At 39.3% G+C, this 25,588-nt stretch overlaps 1 protein-coding gene across 1 annotated transcript; it reads left to right on the plus strand.

Annotated features, from left to right (window-relative positions):
* The first annotated feature begins 814 nt into the window (after window positions 1-814).
* Window positions 815-7,568, plus strand: LOC136448583 (F-box only protein 44-like). The gene is made up of 4 exons (XM_066448200.1): window positions 815-1,363; window positions 4,461-4,677; window positions 5,717-5,852; window positions 6,179-7,568. The coding sequence occupies exons 1-4, from the start codon at window positions 991-993 to the stop codon at window positions 6,314-6,316; spliced, it is 864 nt and encodes a 287-aa protein (XP_066304297.1). The 5' UTR covers window positions 815-990; the 3' UTR covers window positions 6,317-7,568.
* Window positions 7,569-25,588: the final 18,020 nt, after the last annotated feature.

Genomic DNA, 25,588 nt, shown 5'->3' on the forward strand with positions numbered 1-25,588 from the left:
TTGGAAAAGTGACCCTGTCCCTGAATGATACTCCCTTGGACATTATGACTGCTACCACGGTTACGGTATTGACAGCAAAACTGCTGCTGTCATCCCTGATCCTGAATGACATTTTCTTTTGAATTTATATAGCAAGGTAAAATCATTGATAGTTGCACTGTCTATGGCACTGAAAGAGTTGCACAGTGAAACTGATGCTTGTGTTACCAAGGAGTACCTTGGTGCTACTGACCCTATTTGCATCATGGGGAGGGGTATGGAGTGATGCATTTGCTCATAGATATTGTTTTTCTGGTTAACAGTAAAAACATTAGTCCCTATTTATAGAATCAATGGTTGTATACATAACATAGCTGCTTTAATTTGAAAATCATGTCCCAATACATTCATGATGCAGATTACATATGCAGAGACCATGGCAACGTGGCAGATTTCGGGGCGTCCATTGCAACAATCAATGACGTTATTACGTCCTAACATCACAAGTAATTGTATCAACAAAGAAGTGAACCCGTACCACAGTACTTTATGCTGCTGGCGGTGATACAGCTACACAATGTATAATCAAGGCGAATTATTTCAACTATGACCTTTATCACAATTTGGGTGAGTCTATTTGTCGAATGGGGAATGAACGTTTTCACTGACGTATGAATTCCCATTAAAAAAATGATTCAATATTCTTTCAACATTATAGAATTTAGTATTTTGATAAAATGCAACTTTTTATAATATCTTTAAAGGCATGAACCTTGATGTCTGGATCAAAATTAGATGATAACTACCACCCCTTTGATAAAATGGTTGAGCCCGTCCGAACGCGGAAGCCGGTTAAAAACACATGAAACGACATCATCTGATGACTCTGAGTCAGCGCTCCCAAGCTTTAGTTTCAGTTCTGCCTCATTTGACAGCAGTATTACAGTAAGGGTACCATAATCTACCTACGAACCAAGTTGCAACAACGGCCGATTTTTAATCTGCAGAAAAATGGGCGCAACTCCGTCCAAGAAGAAAGTGGTGTCAAACGGGTCCAAGCCGGAGGAACACGCCCAAGGAACAAAACAGGGGGAAACTGAGATCGACCAACTTTCATACGAAGGTTTCGACATCGCTTTAGCCCTCGAGGAAGTGCTGGTTCTTGTCTTGTCGTTTCTTCCCGCAAAAGAGCTAGTCCTGACCGCACGGCTTGTCTGTAAGGACTGGAAAGACACCGTGGATCGCCCGACGATATGGAGAAAGAAATGCCTGCGGGAGGGAAGGTTTGTGGCTAGGTTGATGGGCCCTCAGCCTACGGACTGGAGAACTTTCTACTTCAAGAACCCGTACAGAAGGAACCTGGTCAAGAACCCGTCTGGAGAAGGTGGGAAATATTTGGTTTCGACAGAAAAGGCGGGGTAGCAGCATGACTTTGGTAGGCATGTGATTTCTTATCAGATCCAGATGATACTAATCTCCAAGCAGATGTTAGGAAGGAAACCTGTCACGCCCATCTATTAAGATGAGGACGTTATAAAAAGAGGACGTTATAAAAAGAGAACGTTATAAGGTTCCGGTTCGGAATTGTTTTGACCTAAGTAGTGCGTGAAGATAAGACGCAAATCCTAGGTTTTCTCGTTAGTTTTGGCTCCCGATTTTTCGGCTATCGCTTTAGCAGTGCGTTATCTTTTATATTTCCTGAAAAACCCGATCTTCGTAGCGTTTTACGGTTTCCGAGTTTTGGTCGTCCGCGGGTACTTCCTGGTATTAGTGCGCGATGACGGTAACGCGGCTTTGTCGCCTGATTACCCGAATCGTGCGTTCTATGTGCGTTTTGCGTGGTTTCGCACCATCGGGGATTGCGGAAAACGTATCCTCACGATTTTTTTCATTTTTCCTAATTGCACAGACAGAATGATGACCTTTATTTCCATATCAGCCATTATCCTAGGAAAACTTTTATTTTCCTTCCAGCGGCCTTGGAAGAATGCCCTAAAAATAGCAGTTTTGGGGATGAAAATTCCTTTTAGTGACGGTTTTCACTAAAAATGACATTTCCACAGAAAATATCAAATTTGTCTGTCGTTCGAAGATAAGTCACCCCTATCCATCAGAAACATTGAATCGGCCGAAAAGGGATGTTTGGAAAAGCGCTATTGCCTTTCTGGGAACGAGTCAGGTCGGCCCCGAATTTAAAAAAAAAACTCCGAACCGAGACCTTAAAGAGGCATAAAATCTTAATTAATGACGTCATAGGTGCCGTAATATTATTGCATATTGACCTCTTTATCCAAGGCTTGAAGATTCTGAAAAAAACATTCCATAATTCTGCCTTTTTTCCGTTCCAAAGGCAGTACTATTCATATCTGGGCTTTGGTGCCTCCCTCCCTCATAATCCCCCCCCCCCCCCGACACAGCATGCAATGTCAAATTAAGGCTTCCCTCACGTGTACGCTGTTCATTCAGTCGCTTTGATTACGGCGGCGATTGATATAAGTTAGGCACTGGATTTGACTGTAGGCATAAATTTGGTACACTCTCTTCGTATTTTTACCTAAGGAGGGATAGTACGCAAAGTTTAGGTAAATTAAGCGCTATTTAAGAGGAAACTGGGAAATCGAATGTTAAGTTCCTTGCTCCTAGAAGCCTTAACTTTTTTTCGCTTTGTTGGTGCCAAATAGTAGTCTGATAGGTTCTCCACGCACCCATAAAGAGTTTATCACTCTACCCGCTTCCTTCTCCGTCAATTTCACCGATAATGGGTTCTGACTGGCAAAAGAATGGTGCATTTCACACATTTGGTGTGCCTTGCGCTTCTTAAGAGGACATTCACGGCACAATTCTACAAATTCGACGTCGGACGACTTTGATTTGGAAAGCGCAAATCCTGTGCTACCACTTCATGTCAAAATCTGCGATTTTCATCGGTGCAATCAAGCGCGACGAACCAAAACGCAATCCCACTGTGATTCCCGTGACGTCACTTCGTGACGTCATCCTTATATTCGCTTTTAGAAGGTCTAGCGTTAAGTGTGAGGCCCAGAAACGACGGAACTGCCATAGATATCGTCGGCCGCGGACCCGTGAAGATTTTCCCGCCGGTTTTGCATGTTTTCCGTAAGGCGCTTTGATAGTAGCTTACATTTTTTCATTGCTCTTTCTGATTGTGACGTCAATGTTCTGTCAGGGTTTGAATATGCGGCAAATGTCGAGGGAGCGCTGTATTTTCTATATGGCTTTAAGCATGTCCTGCGGGAAAAGTGACCATCGCAGCCAAGTGAAATTTGGATATATGGTAGATGGAATCTTTCTGAAGTCTGGGGTGAAATTTTTATGACAGAATATGCAAATTAAGGTTCCGGTTCGGAATTGTTTTGACCAAGGACCTAAGTAGTGCGTGAAGATAAGACGCAAATCCTAGGTTTTCTCGTTAGTTTTGGCTCCCGATTTTTCGGCTATCGCTATAGCAGTGCGTTATCTTTTATATTTCCTGAAAAACCCGATCTTCGTAGCGTTTTACGGTTTCCGAGTTTTGGTCGTCCGCGGGTACTTCCTGGTATTAGTGCGCGATGACGGTAACGCGGCTTTGTCGCCTGATTACCCGAATCGTGCGTTCTATGTGCGTTTTGCGTGGTTTCGCACCATCGGGGATTGCGGAAAACGTATCCTCACGATTTTTTTCATTTTTCCTAATTGCACAGACAGAATGATGACCTTTATTTCCATATCAGCCATTATCCTTGGAAAACTTTTATTTTCCTTCCAGCGGCCTTGGAAGAATGCCCTAAAAATAGCAGTTTTGGGGATGAAAATTCCTTTTAGTGACGGTTTTCACTAAAAATGACATTTCCACAGAAAATATCAAATTTGTCTGTCGTTCGAAGATAAGTCACCCCTATCCATCAGAAACATTGAATCGGCCGAAAAGGGATGTTTGGAAAAGCGCTATTGCCTTTCTGGGAACGAGTCAGGTCGGCCCCGAATTTAAAAAAAAAACTCCGAACCGAGACCATAAGAAGAGAACGTTATAAAAAGAGGACGTTATAAAAAGAGAACGTTATAAAAAGAGGACATTATAAAAACGTTATAGAGGACGTTATAAAAAGCTGACTGTCCAGGAGAGACTGTGTAAATATTGTACAATGTGTACATGTAATGTCAAAATGTGTAAATGTATAAATATGTTAATGTGTAAATATTGTACAATGGATACGGTGGAAGATGAAATACATTTCGTTTGTAACTGCCCTCATTATGAGGATGGAATAAACAAGCTTTTCGAAACAGCAAAACAATATTCCCGAGCTTTCACCATCTAGAATACCTCCAAAAAACAACATTTCTACTAAAATCACAAAACTTGTATATACCAGACAGCAAGTAAAAGTAAGCCCTGCAACAGTCGCCACGGCTTTTACAGCACTAGTGGTTTGGTAAAAGTGTCTTGCATATAACACCTGTTGTATGTCCTTATGATCTAGAGGGGATGCGTCACTGGGAGGTGCTGGAAAACGGAGGACAAGGCTGGAAGGTGGAAAAGTTTGTAGGCTGTAAGGCGTTTCCCAATCCCGCTGTCAGCAACAATTTCGTCACGTCCTACGGCTGGTGTGCCCGTCAGCAGGAGATTGACCTCCTGGCCGAGGGGTGCCTGGAAAAGTGTCTCGACGAAACGCGACCAAATATCGAGGTGTCCGAATGGTGAGTGAAATGTGTCAGCAAAGTAACTGGGCCCCTACAATGCAGGACCAACTACAGTTATAACTGTGGAAACTTTCACAGCAGCTTTATTGTCGCAGTTTTTAGGATGACCTCTCGATCGCAAATTCATGACACTGCAAATATGCGTTTCTTAAAGGGGCATATTGTAGAATCTGGTGGGCAAAAACTACAAATAGTAAGAATTTGAAAGATCTACACTAAGATTCACATTTGTAACTTTTTTGTTACTTATTTCCAACATATTCCCGTCATTTTGTCACATTTCCACCATTAATAAACGACGAAAAAGGCAAAACGTGTAAAATCTGGTTAATTTACATATTAACTCGCGTCCCGCAACTTAAAATGCAAATAAGCCAGCGTAGAACGCTACGAAAAATCCGAATCAACCGTTATGGTCGGAGTTCGAGCGTCACAGGAAAATCACCACAACTGACCAAACTTCAGAACGTCGGGCGTTCGATCGCGTGTTCGGTGTTTCGTCGGAATGTTGGACAAGATGGCGGCCAATTCAAGCGGCGGGGGGATTGCGTATATAATTTTTTTCAAGACGTTCGCACGACACTACAAAGTCGCATCCGTACGTGATGAATATTGCTATGCAGTGTAATAAGGTAGATTCAACTAATGATGTAGAAAAATCATCAAAAACAAAGAATTTTGTTTTATGTTCATGTCACAATATGCCCCTTTAAAGGGCATAAGACACCAATGACATCAATCAACATTAAGAATTTCCAGAAATTACATAAAACATAATACTATTGTTTGTTTCTGATGGTTCAATCTTAGATAACATCAGAAGGGTGTGTATTTGTTTTAAATGTTTATATTCCTTGAATGATACTATTCCTATTTCAGATAATAAGAAAATGTTGCATTTTGGTGTCTCATGCCCTTTAAGCGTTACAACTTTACATAATATTATATAACAGAACTGTTTACGTATACAGAAGTGTGATTCAACCAGGCTATCTTTCACACAAGCATAAGGACCTTTAATTTGTGTTTCTGACAGGTATGCCCCTAGATGGGACTGTGGGAGTCAGTATGAGCTGGAAGTTCAACTGCTGGATAAAGATAAGAAGGTTGTGGACACCTTCAGCTACGGGCCAGCCATCACACCGCAGTGGAATGACTCACAGTGGAAGCAAGTAAGATAACCAGTGTTGCTGTAATAGTATGGATATTAGCACTTATATACTTATCAACCACAATACTTACCATGCCTGCAAAGTCTAGAATGATGATATGTCTGTAATATTGCAATTTTTGCTTGACTTTTGAGTCTTTATGGTCATGTATTTAATACAGACTGAGTTTATATTGTTTTGTTTGATTTTAAATTTTTATGTTTTAGTTCAATTTCAGTTTGTTTAATTTTAATTTTATTTCATTTCAATAATACCATTGACCAATACCATCTTGTTCCTTCTTCCTTCTGGACAGTGTGAACTTAAACGTTCTTCTTTCACTTCAGGCGATGCACATTTTCAGTGGTTACGGACCCGGGGTGCGATATGTGCTGTTTAAAGACAAGGGGTCAGATACACAGTTCTGGGCAGGGCACTACGGCAGTAAGATGACCTGTGCAAGTGTAAATTTGATATTTCAGTAGCCACACTTGAAGCCAGACTATATTACACTCTTCAACTTTGTTGTGTGACTCAGAAAAACATTATATTGTAAATAGGTGAGCTGGCTATAGAGGTACCGGTACTGTATTATATCAAGTTAATATGTTTTTACTAGTGGTGAAGGTTTGTCATCATTGTTTTCAAGAACGTATGAGAAAAAAGTCTACAGCTTTGTATGCCATCTGTAGTTTACATAGAAATGATGAAGGAAATGAATCATTAGGAATGTTGGGGACTTGTGTGAAGCTGGAAATAGAAAGATGCATTAAGAGTTTTGAAAGTGAAAGAATGTGCTGTTTTACGGAATAGAAATCAGACATAAATGCTTAGACATGCATCATAAGCCTGTGAAATTTGGTGTGTATTCAGCATATGCAAATTAGCCATTTGATTGACAATGTTAGAAGGACAAGTACCTACACGATAAGCTGTTTATCAGTATCAATTCCAGCCAGAAACTAGTGCCCATTGCAGCCCTCATTGGACTAACTATGTGCAGTTTTCTTATAGCTACTATAGGTTTATGGCGGCTTTTTGAAATCTGTTCACTGTCTGTCCAAGAAAAAATGTCTGCCAGGCTGCAATGGAGGCTAGCCAGCACCATTATCTATCAATCATGTTGGAAACTATTCAAACGTGAACATGATCAATGCTTGAAGTTTATTAACTGTTGCTCTGTTTTATTCTTACTTCCTACTTGGCTGCCAAGAGGACTCTCAATTCTGTTTACAAGTATGGGAAAATACTTTGATGATATTGTCAAGATACCTGGTGTATCTACGATATAAGTTCACCCAATATTTGTCAGGGTTCTGCTTCTGAGAACGACATGGACCAAGAGAAGGAATCTGGCATTTTATATATGTATGGTTTGTTGACTGTCAGTCACAGACAAAGTAGAAGGTATAGTAGTAATATAATGCACAGGTAACAACTTGTAAGGCTGCACCAATTTTATTTGTTGATTCTCAGATTTTTTCATTAAAAAAATTGGAGCGACAGGGCGAAAAAAACCTACATTTTTTGCAAATAGTCTGGGGTTAAGATAAGGGTTTACATATTAGCATGAAAAATAAGAGGATTATTCAAGTTTCGGCTTTGTATGGCTTGTTTCAATGCAATGCACCCCTTTCTTTGATCAAGTACACTTTTAGTAACAAAATTACCTTTTGCCATGTAATATATGGATTGATATTGAGAAAGTTTTAATAAATGAAAAACTTAGACTTATGATCAATGTGACCGCACTTTTTAGGTATGAACTGGCCTTTATAATCTATTTTGGTGGCAATTGAGTTTTACATCTGAACAGATAGTAAAATTGGGAGTTAAAATTTGTGAATGGGAATAGCGACCCATTTTTTTTGTTTAACTGAAACGAAGAATATGTCAAATTTTGGTATAGACTGGTAGTCCACAGGTCGCACATTCCGAATCCAACGCGTCCGACATCAAACTCTTCACTACTTCGCCGTAAAGGCCCCTTAAGCAGCACAATGCTCCCCAAATGTGTAAAAGAATGCATTCTGACACAGTCCAAAGCGCAACCTGGAGCATATCATCAGAGCTAGAAGCGGGCAGTTTAAATAAGTTTGGTCGGGATGTGTAGCGCGCCTAGTAGGCTGTCACTTCACACCATCAAAAGAAGAAAAGATCGCGACGTTAAGGAGCGATGAACCAAAAGTCAGAAAACCAAGTTTCGCCTTAAGAAGGCTTAAAGCACTTAGATTTTAGCTCAATTCACCCATTTAAGTCATCATAAAGGCGGGGCATCGCGAAAATCATACCGAAGGTCAAGTTGAGACATGGGCTTCCATCGAATGACGTAGTCAGTGAATTCCTTCTAAAAACGGTTTGGCGGCCAGAAATGATTAAAGATGGCCGTATTGGAGGTTGGGGGGGGGGGGTGTCACATGGGGGAGGGGGGCGCCAAGCACCTGTCCATGGATATATCGAATTTAAAAGAGAAAAAAGGGCAAACTTCTTCGCAGAATGGACATGTATCTGTTTCCGACACATCTATCTTCTTTAGGATAATATTGTGGGTAATATTCTATGAATTATCTTGAATTGAAAATATTGTTATCTTACATTCTTAATGTAGGTAAAGGGTAGTAGATACGCCTTCTTCAACTTATCTTGGTGTTCTAAGCAACTTATGACTTCACTTTCACATGTTGGAGGTTCAAACATATTCTGAAGAAATAAGTCATACAGTTGTTTACAACTGAACGTTGGCGTCTGAAAAGCGATGGTTTCTTCCATTGGCTGACTGCACTGACCATTTCTCAGATTATCTTTCCGCACCTGGGGAATTGCTGATTTTAGACTACAATATCTCAGTATGTCCACCGGAGATAAATTTATGTTATAGTTTTGAGCTAGTTCACGTAACGTCAGAAAGCTACCATCGCTTGACACAATATCATTTAATGTCACAATCCCAGCTTGATACCAACGGATGTACCATACATATTGCCCCCCTATTGATTAAAATCTATTGTTCCAAATAATTTTGTGTACAAATTTCTTCTTTGGACTCAGGGTTGGATTGTACAGCCGACTGCCAAGCCTGTAATACTTGAATATAAAACTTAGACAAGTGAGATAGTTGTAGACAAGATATGTCAAAATTACAATCAAATAACAATTTTCCTCCCCAAGTCCTAAATATTTCATCACTACATGCGTTATTCTCAAGTTTTTTAATCCACGATGCCTTAGGGGCTTTGCATTTAACCGAAAAATCCACCATCGTTAGACCCCCTTGATCTTTTCTTCCTATTATCTTCTTCATCTTTACCTTTGGTTTCTAAATCTAAAAATATAGCCACTCACTTTCTCTGCAAAACCAGACGGGACTGGAGGCACTGTACAGTTATAAATGAGCTTTGTTATACCCACTGTTTTAACAAGGGTGATTCTACCTATGGGAGTTAAGTCTCTCGCCTTCCATATATTTAACAACGTCTTCATTGTTTTCAAGCAATGTTCGAAATTTAACTCATCACATTCCTCCGGGTTATACGAAAAGTAAGTACCTAATGCATATATAGGTCCGTCAGGCCATTGTACCTTTAAAGGTTTATCGATCCTGTGTCTATTGGATCCCAGCCACATTGCTTTCGTTTTCTTTATGCTGACTTCAAGGCCGCTACAGAATTTGAAATGATCGAGGATGTCAAGTAATTTTTTTGCAGAAATTTCATCATTTACAAAGGCAGTTAAATCGTCCGCATACATCGATTATTTCCTTTTTGCGCCATGAATCGACAAACCTTTAATGTTAGGATCGGCCCTTACTCTACATGCTAATATCTCAATAATTAAATTAAACAGAAAAGCTGAGAGAGGAGTATTGTGCATGTCATGACAACTGGATAAGCTGGAAACAAGGTGTGGTTAAAGAAAAATACCTCTCCATAAAACCTTATTTGAATGTTCCGAACTACATTCAGCCTTTTTATCTCCATGAAAAATGGAGATATTGTTTTGGGTGTGTCTGTCTGTTTGTCTGTTTGTCTGTCTGTTTGTCTGTTTGTCTGTTTGTGTTTCCGGACTACTGTAGTCAGCATAACTCAAGAACCTCTTGATGGATTACGATGATATTTGGTATGTGGGCAGGTGCTATGAAGCCAAAATTCAAGGTCGGTTTTGCGCCCCCTGGTATGTGACCTTGGTACTGCAGCAGAAATTCCATTTTTGTATCTCTTGACCTGGACGTGCTATGGTCTTGATTTTTTTGGTGGCAGATAGCTTGTGGTGTAATGAAGACGTGGTGTGAGTATGGGCCCCCTAGCAGCTTGCTCTGGAACTGCAGGGGCGTTATCGTGAGAATCTTCTAATGATAATAACTGAACAAAGGAACGACAGATTTCCATGATATTTAGTATACAGGTAGCTTAGACAGAGATGTACACACTGAAGTGCAAATTATGTTAATAAGGACTTAATTTGCATAGCTAATGAGGAAAATCTATATTTGCAGTGTTTTCCATTATCAGACTCAAATACATGTAACGTATGTAGTTTATGGAAAGTGGATCATCAACATATACCAATTATGCAAATAAATTCCTAATTTGCATAATTAATGCAAAACACCTTATCTCATCTAATTAGAAAATTATAGGACTGTCAATATGATACTTAGTATGCAGGTAGCGTAGACAGAGATATACATAATGAAGTGCAAATTTTGCTAATTGTGACTTAATTTGCATAGATAATGAGGAAAATCTATATTTGCAGTGTTTTCAATTATCAGACTTAAGAGTCATTGCACGAGAAAACCAGGCAAAACCAGGCAGAGGTGGGAAGATGGGGGTCGGCCAAATCGGCTCATACTTTGTATGTGTGATAGGTATGTTGAACTATGAACAGCCATATAATTAAAACCCTCCAGCTATTTTACATTATGGAGTTCTGGGACCCCCCTCCCAGACCCTCGAAAATCCAACAATTTAAGGCTGAAAATTACTGAAATTGCAATGACTACCCTGGTAATTCTGATAAAGATACAAACATAAGTTTTGTATTTACGTATAGAATGGGTTCCCTAGTTTTACCTGCCAAAAGTTGAAGGTGAAGCATTGAACTCGAGAGGGTGTACTAGGGGGTTAACAGAACCAATGAAAACAGAATTTTCATCTCTTTGAATTTTAGTCATTTTTAAGGGGAATTATCTGCCCTGGGCAGTGGCTTTGGAGAATGGTTTTACTGTTGCTGGAGAGAGGAACATCTACATGTACTGATTCAAAAACAAGCGTCGTAAATTTGGGACACTCATAACGCGAGCCGTGAATGGGGGCTCTTTATGGGGATTTTTCGGGTTTGGGGCTATAATAAATCAGGTAATGACATCTCACTGAGGGGTAGGTTACGGCACTTTTTTCTTTTGCTGGGTGAAAACCATGCATTATTATCATTTAGTGCTGAAATGAATGTAAAATGTTGATTTGGGCTCTACATGGGGGATATAAGGATACTTAAAACGTGAATTAAGCTTGTTTTACCCCTTTTACAGTTGCTTTCTAAGACCTTGAGTAGTAAGTTACTTACTAAATAATAATGTGCAATTATGGAATGCTCAATAGTGAAAGGCTATGTTTGGGGGTTATCAGGACTCCGCATATGTGATATGACTAGTACACGCAGGCACATGGGTGCAGAGCTACATGTACTTCATATGGAAAATCAAGAAACAAGGCAGACAACGTAACAAGTTTCCAGAAACAGTTTTCAGCTCAATATGTATGCATAATTGTTATAGCATGCTAACACGAATTAGAAATGTTTATTTGGGCTGTACATGGGGATATACGGATACTTGAAATGCGAATTAAGCTTGTTATACACATTTTACCGTTGCTCTTTAAGACTTCAATAAGTACGTTTCTCACTAAATGATCGAAATGGTACATAATGAAAAAAAGGCTGTGCATGGGCTCCACATTATACACACGCCGGTGCACATGGGTGCAGAGCTACATGTACTTTATATGGACAATCAAGAAACTAGACTGTAACACATATCAAGAAAATGAGACGATTTTAGCTAAATATATTTAGTTCTGATGGTCAATCAGGATCAGTGCAGGTATCATAATGAATAAAGCAAACTGCAGCACGCAGATTAAAATTTTGATGCTATCTAAGAAATGCATGCAATTCTGAAAACCATACCATAGGTCCATAGAAACAGACATACGCGTGGGACAGATAACTATAATTATGAAGAAATTGAAGTCCAACATCATGTATATCAACGTGTTCTGCACTGACTCTCAAGAAGGTGATTAAGGAGGATGTAGGTCTACAGGATAATGATCTTTATTCTGTCATGCTTGCCAGAGACTTGTAAAGAAACTTGTGTCACCTCACAATTTAAGGATGAAAGTAATAATACAAAAATATCAACTATTGCAATCACATATCCTTTGATTCCTTGTGAGAAATGAACATCTGCAAACGTGCCAAATATAAAGGGCTGAATTCCTTGAAGCTGACAGGACTGATGATGACGCATCAAGTTTCCACTTGCCACTTTCCAGAACACGACCAGTATTTGGGAAAGTCTCTTACATCTGCCCAGAGGCGACCATATTTTTGCGCAGCTGCACGTGCTTGGGTTGATGATTATCTGTTCTGGGCGTATGTCTGTTTCTATAGACTTTTCTATGTTATGAACCATTGACTTGTAATGCACTATTATATTATTTGTATTACGGCAATAATACATACAAAGAATTTCAGTGATGCCCTTAACGTTTTTCAACATTTGAGATTTCAATTCTCATAAGATAATTACAAACTCTAACCACCTATAGCAAATGTATGTTTTGGTGCCTTTTTAATTAAATGCTGTTAGTTTTTATACAGGCCGGGCTGGGTTCTTGGGACCGGGGGATTTAGTAGTGTTACAGAGAAAACGTCAGACCAGGGATCTTGTGTGGACACAACGCTACCTAGCGATATAGACAAGTATTGTTGCTCCCCGTGACTACTAAGGAGATTAGGGTATAATCCACACCAGGCTGTGAGTCAATTAACCCTGCCTACTTGACGCAATTAGCCTGTTAGGCATTTCCCGGTTGGTCCAGATCGTAATGACATGCTATCGTCATCACATCATCTGTTACAGTAGGTGACGCAAGTGTCCAGAATGCCCTTGAAGCAAAAATAGAAAGGGATCGGGAGGAATCTTTAAGGCGCAGGTCCATTAACAACTTGGACTGTCACACACTTGTGAATGACACCTTTACAACAACATCCAGTCCCATTCCACAAGATGCCCAAGCACTGCTGCAAGACACCCCACCAACACCACCGAACGGAAGAAAAATCTGTGCAAGTAGGTTAAAACCCGCCCATCGTCGTCAGTCGGAAGACCAAACCCTGAAGAGCACTTTAGGTCCTTTACAGAACAGGGAGACTGGGTTGAACTTGTTGAACTCGAACAGTCTGACACACAATGGAGAAGGTCTCTGTGCAACAACCTTCGAGCCTTTTCGACTTAAAAAGATTACAAAACATTTATCAAACAGTGTAAACTTGTCCAAATTAGAGCATGCGAAAGAAAGAAAAAACGAATTTTGGTCCTCATTAGATTTTGTAGAAAACGAAGTTAATGGGAGATCACACAAAAATACTACAGACCCCGATATATCACAACCACGAATGGACAAAACACTCCAAAGGATTGAATAATCCTATAAAACACAAAGAGTTTAACACAGATTTCGAAAACACGATTACTGGACGGTTAGAACAATTAGATAAACATTCCCATAATTAGCTAGATTTTTCTTTTACTGCAAAATAAGTTTTAGACGGCATGAAACAATTCAATCTGGTTTGGGGTTCTCGCTCGAGATTAAGTCAACAATACAAGGACAGGTACAAATGGTAGACTCTGCTGGACTTTTGAGGGGTTTTCTGTGCGACATCACTCTACGAGAAACAAGTGTCATCAGGAGAGGCGAAAACGATCAGGAAGGTTACCAATAGCCACTGCCGTGTCATTGTGGTCAATTACAACAACTTCACTTCATCACGTACCGTCCTACCCTGTCCGCTCCGTTTCTAGGCTTTGCTATATACACTGGAATGAAAGATTTTGAATTTGATATATGTGCTGGATTAAAGCTTTTCAATACGATCACGCGTTACGACACCTCTTTTCCAAGGAAATGCGCGAATTTGAATCGCATTGCTTCTTCTCTTACGATTCTAGGCTTTCCTGTGCTTATCAGATTAGTGACATTGTGCGATTGATCTTTGTTGATATGAATGATCTACTTGCTTGACCTAATTCTCTTCGCCCTTCTAAGGTTATAGCAAAGGCGTTCCAGAGCATATATGAGCTAACACTTGGAGTCCAGGGTGAAAATGGACATAAGCCGGCCATACGTATTTCAAAACATCTTCAATTTGCAGAGAACTTAGATTAGATGTATATCGTTGTTTCAAAGTAACCTTTTTATTGTAAAATATGTTACAACTATTTGTTTACTTTCTCAAAACTAATAATACAATTTTTAAGGTAAAAAAATAGTGTAAGGACAATCCCTAGAGTTTCAAAACTCGTAGTTTATTCTTGTGTACAGCTGCTAACGTTACCTGTGAACAGAAACTAGTGACTTAACTTATATGTCACGATTCCGATCGCCTCACAAATTAGACGGATGTCTACAAATCCTTAACGACCTCACTCATTGGCTCTCATATTTACTCCTTACTTGTTCCTTATGCCCTGCCTCATTCGTCACTGCTATATCGTATAGTGGGTGACGTGCGCACGACTACCCAATGCCGTTTCTATCCAGTTTGTGAATAGACAGAAAACTTAAGTTCTCTTCGGAGTTTACCTCACTCACTCACTCACTCACTCTCTCCCATACCATATATAGCATAGCTTAGTCAGCCGTCGGGGCAGCATGGCTCTCAGTGAGATCTCTCCACTGCTGGCGGTCTTCCGCCAGTCTGGTCATCTGGTTGGCTGAATGACCGCTCAACTCCTTTAAGCCCCTGTCACACTTGTGCGTATAAGCCATTCCGCGTGAGTTCCGTGTTGAATTTTGACAACACGCAGTTGTACGCTCAAAATATCAATTTTTTCCAGTTATGCGCGGCGCACATATAGCGTGTGAATAACGACTTCAACGCATCCAATGCGTTTGAGACACGTGTTATGTGCATATGAAGTGCGCAATACTCTTATCCTTGCAGCGAATAGCTGCGCATCAGGTGCGTGTGCTGAGCGCATTCCGAATGCCCACAACGACTGCCGGCCGCATGCCTGGCGCACTTCCAACGACTGCTAATCGAATTACGAGCGTACCCCAGGTATGAGATGTGTTGAAACGGCAGCTGCTGCCTGCTTTTCCTTTTATTACAAGTTCAGACTCGACTACAAGAACAACATTGGGCGCCGGCTGAAACGTGGCTCTTCCACCCACGCTAGCCATGGCCGTGGCCGTGGCTCGTCTAATTCTGGACCACCCGTTGAGGCGTCTAACACCCCTGATGCTGTAGGTGATCGTGATGGTTGTGTTGGCCATGGTACTGAAGACAGCCCCCCGGCCCCATCAGGCGAAGCTGTCCAGTCTCACTCCCCTGGTCACGAACCTGCAAACGAGGGTGGTGAGAAGGAGCAGACCTCCGGATCACCATTACCTCAGGCCTCGTCTGCTACCCCCCAAAAGCCACGAGCAAAGAAGACCAGCTACACCCTAGATGCTGAGGTAGAAAAGGCTTTGGTGGAATGGATCAAGGAGAACGATATCCTCCGGAACAGTAAGCTGATCCGCTACAAACGTATAGATTTAAAAGAAGCTCTATGGAACGAAAAGGCGAAAGAGCTAGAGAAGACAGCCACCTACATTGTACTTGAAAGGCTGGTGGAGGTCCATTAAGGACATATTCACAAGGCTACACAAGAGGAAGAGCGGAGATGGGCCCAAGGTGCGTATTGGGCGCACGCCGGCGTATGACAAAAATGTTAACGCGCAACTCACACGCTCATGTTATACGCACAAGTGTGACAGGGCCTTTAGGTATGTGATCCACAACCGACGGGGACGTCCCCGCGGCCGCGCACCCTCCGCTTTTTCCTGAAGAATTGTATGTGAAAGTGTGCCTTTCGCCCTAGACACATGTCCGAACCACTGCAGTTTTTTAACTAAGGACAGGAAACTGTCAAGTGGGCCTTGCAGAGTATGGATGCGTTTCTTGACTTCTTTGTTTGTGGTGTGTGATGTCCAGTGCACTCGTAGCAGTCTGCCATAACAGTTCATTTCAAACGCGTTGATTCTCTTCACTATTTCTGCATTTAGTGTCCACGACTCAGCGCCATACATGAATATTGATAACACAAGGCAACGTAGTAGACGGATCTTGGTTGACATGGAGATATTACGACTGGACCAAATGTGTTTGAGTTTTGACAGTGCAAGGGTTGACTTAACAATCCTGACTTTCACCTCTTTCTTAAAAAATCGAAATTCATCCATATCATTGATTATTTCTTATAGGGCATTTCTTTAATGATCGGTTTATATCAAACCTTCGAAATCATTTTACTAGACTTTCGTGAGTCTTAGGTGTAGAACAGGACATGGCCGATAATCTAATGTTATTTTTACCCTTCCTTTGTCTACCAACATCCACCAAAACTAACAAGAGAAGATAATAGTAAATGAAATTTAAAAAAAACACAATTTAATTGACAAAAGTTTAAGAATGCTACTTCTTAACCATTGAAGTGCCACCTGAACTTGCGCACATGATAGATATAGCTAGTTGACAGCACGTCGGCAGAACGTACTGCGTATACGGTAATTAGCCTTCTATTTGAACCTAGTATAGCTTCCAAGTCCCTTTTGTTCTCTTTGGTCAATTTTGCATCGTTGCATGAGAAATGTCTTTGTACACAACTATATGAACCTATAAACGAGATTTCAACCATGAATACGCAAACACCACCTTAAACACTTACGTTTGTTTGTTATCTCCATGAAAAATGGAGATATTGTTTTGGGTGTGTCTGTCTGTGTGTGTGTATGTTTGTGTTTCCGCTCCACTCCAGTCAGCATAACTCAAGAGCCACTAGATGGATTACAATGATATTTGGTATGTGGGCGGGTGTTGTGAAGCCGAAATTCAAGGTAGATTTTGGGCCCCCTGGCATGTGACCTTGGTACTGCAGCAGAACTTCAATTTTTGTATCTTTTGACTGTGCTGTGGTCTTGATTTTTGAGTGGCAGATAGCCTGTGAGGTAATAAAGAAGTGGTGTAGGTTTGGGCCCCCTAGCAGCTTCTTCTGGAACTGCAGAGGTGTTTTTGTGAAAATGATCGCAGGAGAATAACTGAGCAAAGGAACAACGGATTTCCATGATATTTAGTATGCAGGTAGCTTAGATAGAGATATACATAATGAAGTGCAAATTATGCTAATTGGGACTTAATTTGCATAGCTAATGAGGGAAATCTATGTTTGCAGTGTTTTCCATTATCTGACTCAAATACATGTAACGTCTGTAGTTTATGGAAAATGGATCATCAATAGATACCAATTATGCAAATTAATCCCTTATTTGCATAATGAATGCAAAACAGCATATTTCATCTAATTGGAAAATTATAGGACTGTCAATATGATACTTAGTATGCAGGTTGCTTAGACAAAGATATACACAATGAAGTACAAATTATACTAATTGGGACTTAATTTGCATAACTAATGAGGAAAATCTATGTTTGCAGTGTTTTCCATTATCAGACTCAAATACATGTAACATATGTAGTTTATGGAAAGTGGAGCATCAACAGATACCAATTCTGCAAATAAATCCCTAATTTGCATAATTAATGCAAAACAGCATGATTCATCTAATTGGACAATTTTAGGACTGTCAATATTGCAACATGTAAGTTAGATAAAGGTGTTTATGACGAAGCATATATTATGCAAATGTGTAAGTTATTTGCATGAATAGAATTGTTCATGGAGATATGAGGTCGTGGAACTCTTGTTTTATTCAGATTCCTATAGTGTATGCAATCCTACAGTATTCTTCCTGGAGTCCATTTACATTATATACAATTAAATCAATTACAAAAACAAAACTTACACAATTGTTAAACGGTTAATTAAAAATGAAATGTTATAAACTCAACTTTAAGTGCGAGAGGTCAGCGGTCAACTGAAATAACGGAAAACATAATTTGGCTATTATTTCATATTTCCTGCCGACGTGCTCTAACTGACCCATATTGTACAAGGTGACCATGGAAGTCACCCATCACGTGTTTACGTCTTAGTTTACATGGTACTTTCAATTGAAAATTTGTTGACCACCGCTGTTGAGGATGAAAAGGCAACGGAAGCTTGAATGTAATAATCCCCACAGTGCAAAAAAAAGGGAAATATTTAAACGAATTTATTGCTTTATCATTAGAAAAAATACAGAAACTAGTGATTAGCCCCACTCGATTATAAAACTGTATCAAAAACGTTTACTAGCCCTTATTGTATTGCATTAGTAATTAGGATGTTAACTTTTATTTTATACTTGGATTTTGTTTAACAATTCTTGTCATACGTTTTACCACGTACAATCATCGTGCAATAAAGTTCTTCTTTTCAAAGGCATACATGATATAACTATGTTTTTACAAGCCTTGGACCGATGTTCCAAAGGTGATGAAGTGTGTGATACGGACAAGAATACGAGAACTTCAAAGCCACAGACATCATTGATTTTGTATACATTTATTACAATTACAAGCAAACATACAACTATCAGTTGATGCAACGCTGGTAACTCATTACAACATCAATATCAACTATGTAACACTTGTCACTGATCACAGCATCAATATCATTTATGTAATTCTTGTCACTGATTACAATTTCACTTGTCACTGATAACAATATCAATGCTATTTATCTAACACTTGTCACTGATTACCATATCAATATCAATTATGTGATACTTGTCACTGATTACAACATCAAGATCATTTATGTAACACTTCTCACTGATTACAACACCAATATAGACCATGTATCACTTTTTCCTAATAACATCAATATCATTCATTTAACACTTGTCACTGATTACAATATCACTTGTCACTGATTACCATATCAATATCATATATGTGATACTTGTCCCTGATTACAACATCAAGATCATTTATGTAACACTTCTCATTGATTACAACATCAATATAGACCATGTATCACTTTTTACTAATAACATCAATATCATTTATGTAACACTTGTCACTAATTATAATAGCAACATCATTTATGTAACACTTGTCACTGATTACAACATCAATATCATTCATTTAACACTTGTCACTGATTACAATATCACTTGTCACTGATTACAATATCACTTGTCACTGATTACAATGTCACTTGTCACTGAATACAATATCAATACCATTTATGTGATACTTGTCACTGATTACCATATCAATATCATTTACGTGATACTTGTCACTGATTACAACATCAAGATCATATATGTAACAGTTTTACTGATTACAACATCAATATCGTCCATGTAACACTTTTCACTGATTAGAACATCAAGATCATTTTTGTAACAATTGTCACCGATAACAACATCAATATTATTCATGTAACACTCGTCACTGATTACAACATTAATATCAGTTGTTGAGTATCCTAAACAATACCCAAAAGTAAGTAAAGGAACAATTTTCCATTCTCCTGGTTCCATCTCAGTATATCTGCCCTCTGGTTGAAAATGGGTTAGAACCTAGACTGGTACAGCTTAGATACAAATAAAGATCCATTTGAAATCCTAGGCCTTGCTGATTTGATTATATGGCATATGGATCGCACTCCTCTAAGAACAAAAAAACAACTTATTCGAGCGTGCGGCTATTTTTCTCTGTCTCAATTTTTTATCAGGTGTGGATTTTAGTGTTTGCATGACATTCTTTACACTTGTCCCCTTATTTGGACTTTTGTGCTTGTTAAGTACCAAAGTAAAATGTTTTTCTGACTCGATCTCTTTTCAGATTCGGACCTTATCGTTGTCTATTAAATGACTGGTTCTGAAATATGGATTCCTGTCAACGGAATGAACACATCGAATTTGAGACTTAGCCCTCTCAGAAACTAGGTCATGATGTGCACCATGTGTTTTTGATCATGTCCTTTAAAAGAGGTCTCTTTACATTTTGACCACTGGACATGATTATGATAATCAGCATGAATGATGAATCAGACTCATAATTTTGCTAATTATATTTTTTACTTCCCTGATAATTATTTCTAAAGTGCAACCTATATCATGACTTCCAGAATATCATAGTCGACTATATAGTATGCAATGTAGATAGTAGTTTGGTTATAACCAATGGATTTAATGTTGTACATGTGTGTATTGGCTTTTAGATGTAACAGTATCTTAAAACGACAATGTTGAATAGATGGTTTTGTGACAATAAGTGCAATATTTTTTTGAATAAATACGATTCGTACGATGTATGTCACAATAGACGCAATTCAGTCTGCTAATGTAGTACTCCAAGTTCTGTTGATAAATAAAACCATTTCATTGATTGATTGATTGATTGATTGATTGGTTGATTGATTGATTGATTGATTGAGTGATTGACAGAGTTGTTTGGTAGGGGCATATGTTGTTGAAGTAAAGCCTTCCGTCCACTCTCTGCCATGATGGGTCCTTGTGAAATTATTTTACCGGGTTGCGGAGCTCACATCCCAGGTTCATCTTATGATTATAGTATTATTATGATTATAGTATTTCAATTAAAGATAGAACTGCTGTATGCTTTGAAAGTTGCATTTTCTATGCTCATCTGCTTACGATTAATAAGAAGCCCGCCTTTAGAACAATTCAAGATTTGCAACATATGACCTACTTAACGGAACAGCCACACAGCAATGAAACAAGAAGCCAGGTCCACACCTGATAAAGTGTTTTCATGAGGTCAAAGACTGCCGAATTTGGTGATAGCAAAATAATGTCAATTTTCTTTAGAAAACCATACAACATAAAAATTAAGAAAAAAAACTACTGGAGGTATTGATATCAATTTCGATAGATATAATGTGCAATGTACACGTATGGTTTTAAAAGCCCACTACTTAAGAGGTTCTGTCTGTAAAAACCAAGCGCAAGGTGGCCAAAGTTAAAAAAAATGAATTTTCGTAAATTTTGTGTGGTGGTTGGGCCTAATTGGCTCAATATCTCATTAAAGAGCGCAAATTTAATGATTTTTGGCACATCTCTAGCTGATACTATTTTTAAATATGATTCTAAAGAAGAAAGGGTTCTCGATAGGGCGGGCCACAGTGACCAAAAGACTTAGCTATTGTTCCCATTGTAGCAGAATTGCAACTACAGAATTGTAGGTGAAATAAACATATGTAACTTGGTTATTGAGATAAAAACGACTTTTCTATTAACTTTTCTATTCTACCAGAAACCTGTCCTGCACTTACAAAAGTAGTTTGTAACAGTTGACTACTGGTTGCCATGGCAATGGCCATCTTTGTTATTAATGTTGGAATTTTACATTGTTGTAGAAGGAAAACATCCATAGCTTGGCTGTATATGTAAAGAAAATGATACCTGTAGTTTTTTTATGTTATTTTTCTGTAAACGAGGCAAAAGCTCGCATGCTTATGATGTACGAGCCGCTTACCTTCGTGGAATCGATGAAAACACCAGGCTGTCGAATTGATTTTAAAAAAAAGAAGAAAAAAAACGGTGGCGAATCGTAGAGGAACGGGCCAGTTTTGGGACTGTATAAGCGGGATTACGATGTTTGTTTCGCCCGGGATCAAATTGCGCCTGAATATGGTTACCGCCAACTGTTGTGTGTCGGCTGCAGTATGATGACCTCCGCCGGGGGTCAAATCAAAAATGAACAGGCAAACTTAAGCTCTTTTTCACATATTTTGCATATTGTATCCTAAAGTCAAACATATTCAATTCTCGTAATTTCCTTGTGCACCCTGCTACAAATTTTCAGGCATTGAACCTGCTCACTTCAAGGTCCTTAACCATTTAAATCCCCATAGGCGAAAAACTGTGTTCTGCTGCCTTAATGACGCGATCTTCAACGATCGGTCCCCATTTGCAAAGATCAAACTTCAGTAGAGTAGTTTTCATGTAGTTCACGGTTCCAGGTTTCTTGTGATGATTTCCGCTTGGTCATGGCAAACTCTGTATCCGACTGTGAATGTAGAACAGCATGGTGTTAAGATTGAAGAGTTAAAATAAAGACTTTCTCGTGAAGATTTTAAGATATCCAACATCACTCTGTGTCTGTCTCTCTCTCTCTCTCTCTCTCTCTCTCTCTCTCTCTATATATATATATATATAGAGAGAGAGAGAGAGAGAGAGAGAGAGATAGATAGATAGATAGATAGATAGATAGATAGATATAGGTAGATATATAGAATGAGAGAGGGAGAGAGAGATAGAGAGAGAGACAGAGAGAGAAAGGGAAAGAATATATCAAGTAATCTGACTACAAGCACCGTTTCTACAAACTACAGCAAACCATTGCATCCAGGTCCTTAGGGATATTCTATTCTCCAATATTCTATATGCTACTCTACTCAGTATTTCAACCACATTCGACTCAGACAAATACTATACTTTGCTTTCATTGGTTAATTTTGGCGTCTTTTACCTCACAGAAGCACGACGTAGGCCCACAAACACGAGCCCCCTGCATGCCCACAGAGAACGTGTTGTGGTAATCTGGGAACCCAGGGGCAGAGAACGGATCGTGGTCGCCGGGGATCCCAGGGGCACTGGACTGGCAGGCATCACCCATCTGGCAAAAAAAACATGCAACATTCTGGCTTGACAGGCATGCTTTATGAATCATTACCTTCGCCGAGAAGGTTATGCAGAGGGTAGCGTTTGTGTGTGTGTGTGTGTTATGCAGAGGGTAGCGTTTGTGTGTGTGTGTGTGTAATGTACAGCATAACTCGAGAAGGCTTGGATGGATTGTCTTGATATTTGGTAGGTAGGTAGGTCTTGATGAGACTAGGAAATGATTAGATTTTGGGTCCCCTAGCGGCTTGTTACGGTACTGCAGCGCAACTTCCTGTTCTGATATCTCGTGTTCTGGACATGCTATGAAACTGATTTTTGAGTGGTAGATAGCTCTATGGGCAGAGAGTAAGTGGTATGGGTTTGGGCCCCCTAGCGGCTTTTTTGGAACTGCAGGAGCAGGTTTTGGTTAAGACTTTGAAAGGGAATAACTCAAGAAGGGCTTGATGGATGGTCATGAATTTTGGTAAGTAGATAGCTTGAGTGATGACGTACATGATTAGATACTTATTATGTAAATCATTATCTAATTTGCATAATTAATGAGGAAAGTTTATACAGCCGCCAAATTTCATGGTAGGACTCTCAAACATGTGACATATGTAACTGAAGAAGAGAGAAATATTAATAGATATCAATTATGCAAATGAAGACCTCATTTGCATAATTAATGAGAAAATACTATAACTCAAGATGGGCTAAATGGATGTTAATGATTTCTGGTATGTAGATAGCTTACGTGATGCTTTGTCTGATTGGACGAGAATTATGCAAATCAGATTCTAATTTGCATAATTAATGAGACAATTTTAAAACCCGCTGTGTTCCATGATATGACTATTGAAATATGTGACATTTGTTACTGAGGACTTTTGATAGATAAAAGATATGCAAATGTAGGCCTAATTTGCATAATTAATAAGAAACTACTATAGTTCCATACAGGTAAATGATGCCAATTTCATACTTGTGTCATTTGGAAGTTATGTGAATGTGAACATCGTTGAATCAAATTATGCTAATAAGGACCTCATTTGCATAATTCATGTTACTTTGTTAGCATAACCTTCTTTGTTAAGCTCATACTTTTGTTTTTTGGGTGAAGAAGATCAACTGGTATGATTTATAATTGATGAGAAACACTCCTGATACGTCAGTCAAAAAGGTTAAAATCATTTGGCGAAGGTATGAGGTCGTGGAACTCTAGTTGACATTGCAACACAAAGAAACTCTCAGTGAAAAGACGCAGCTGCACTACATTAAATCTAACGCGTGCAGATGCAGAAATCATATAGCATATCACGAGTTCGATCCTGTGTGCAATGTAGATATCAAACTATGTTTTTTCTTTCTCGATCTCCCCAATTCTACACAATGCTTGAAAACAACTCATAGTGAAGCGCCTGACACACATTCAGGACCATTACTCGACTTTGCTTCCGACCACTTCCGACCAAATACAAAAAACGGAAGTAGCCTAGAATCTATCTCATTCTAGCCCCAGTTTACTCATTTGGTCGCATTCAAACAGAACATGCATGGCTTTCCTGACTTTTCAACAACCATAGCCGGCTAGCGCAGACAAATTTTAAAGGTCACATGGCTTGCAGGAAACCTCGCCCCCAAGGTCCAACCACAGATGACCCTACTCACAACTAACTACCATTCATTGTCTGAAGGAGGTCGGTGGACATGGTCGGCTATGTGTGACTGAGCCTTGATGTTTTAGATACTAGCAGTTAAAGGCATGATAAACTGGTTTAGTATGATATGTCGAATATGGTCAAAATAATCCACAGAGTAAGCAAAACGTTGTTCAATTTATAACCAAAATGAATTATTTTCTATTAACCTTACGAGAGTTTGCGGCAATGCGTGCGTCATAAGACCAAAACAAACAAAGAAAGTAAAGTTTTTGCACCGTCTGTGTCTTTCGCTTGCAGCAGTGCATCCAAATGACCTCAATCGCCACATAGATGATCGGTAGCACTAATCCAGCGCCAATGATGATGAAGATTCCGTAAAAGCTGTCCAGTCCCAGTTGATCCGCATCCGTTCGTTCTATATCCCCCCCGTCCAACGCGCAGCCAACTGTCGGCCACCAGACGTTACGAAATTTGTCTATCTTCCCCTCTTCTTTGAGCGTCAGGATACTGAAGATTACAAGGAGAACAACATCAATATAATGTGAAATTATTCATTTATTATTTAGGCCATATATTGATTTGTTTAATGGATTACATCCTCTGGACACCCCTAAACTGTTGCGAACGTGCAAAGAAAATCAAGCTGGGCAATAAAAAGGGCGGCCTGAACAAATGATTGAACATAATGATTTTTTGTTTTTGTTTTTTTAGGATCTTTCTTTTTGACTTTGTCATTGACTTTGACATTGACTTTGACATTCTATGACATTTGTATCCGTTTTTTATATTTTTTCCATTTTTCGGCATATATTTACACATTTCACTTTTTGAAATATTAACAGTATGGTCACAAATAATTTTTTTCAAATCTAACGGACGGGAATACATTCGAGGGCGAATTTCATCAAGAAACCGATTCAGCGTAGCCTTACGTGTGTCAAAACTAGTGAGATAACTTCATTTTCCGTACGCCAATTTGATAGGTGATACACAATCACTCCTCGAACACCACAATTTCAGTGTTATACTCTATGTTACTAATAAGTGACTGTAGATAGCTTACACTAATGATAGCTTATGTGACAGCTTGTTCCCGTGCTTGGTTGCTAACCCATATCCAAGTTGGCGGAAAGGCTTGCCGACCATCGTCAGTTCACAGTTCTCGTCTGTCATGGTGAGGTACTCCAACATTGGCGTATCATACATGAAGGCAAATTCACCCTGCCAACGGAGAAAAAATACA

This window comes from Branchiostoma lanceolatum, chromosome 1, assembly GCF_035083965.1.
Source record: "Branchiostoma lanceolatum isolate klBraLanc5 chromosome 1, klBraLanc5.hap2, whole genome shotgun sequence".
Classification (NCBI taxonomy): Eukaryota; Metazoa; Chordata; class Leptocardii; order Amphioxiformes; family Branchiostomatidae; genus Branchiostoma; species Branchiostoma lanceolatum.

Excerpts from the sequence above, each read along its gene's own strand:
- LOC136448583 (XM_066448200.1), top strand. The coding sequence starts at position 991 with ATGGGCGCAACTCCGTCCAAGAAGAAAGTGGTGTCAAACGGGTCCAAG. Across the intron at positions 4,678-5,716 it reads AATATCGAGGTGTCCGAATG|GTATGCCCCTAGATGGGACT; the intron begins GTGAGTGAAATG and ends TGTTTCTGACAG. Across the intron at positions 5,853-6,178 it reads ATGACTCACAGTGGAAGCAA|GCGATGCACATTTTCAGTGG; the intron begins GTAAGATAACCA and ends CTTTCACTTCAG.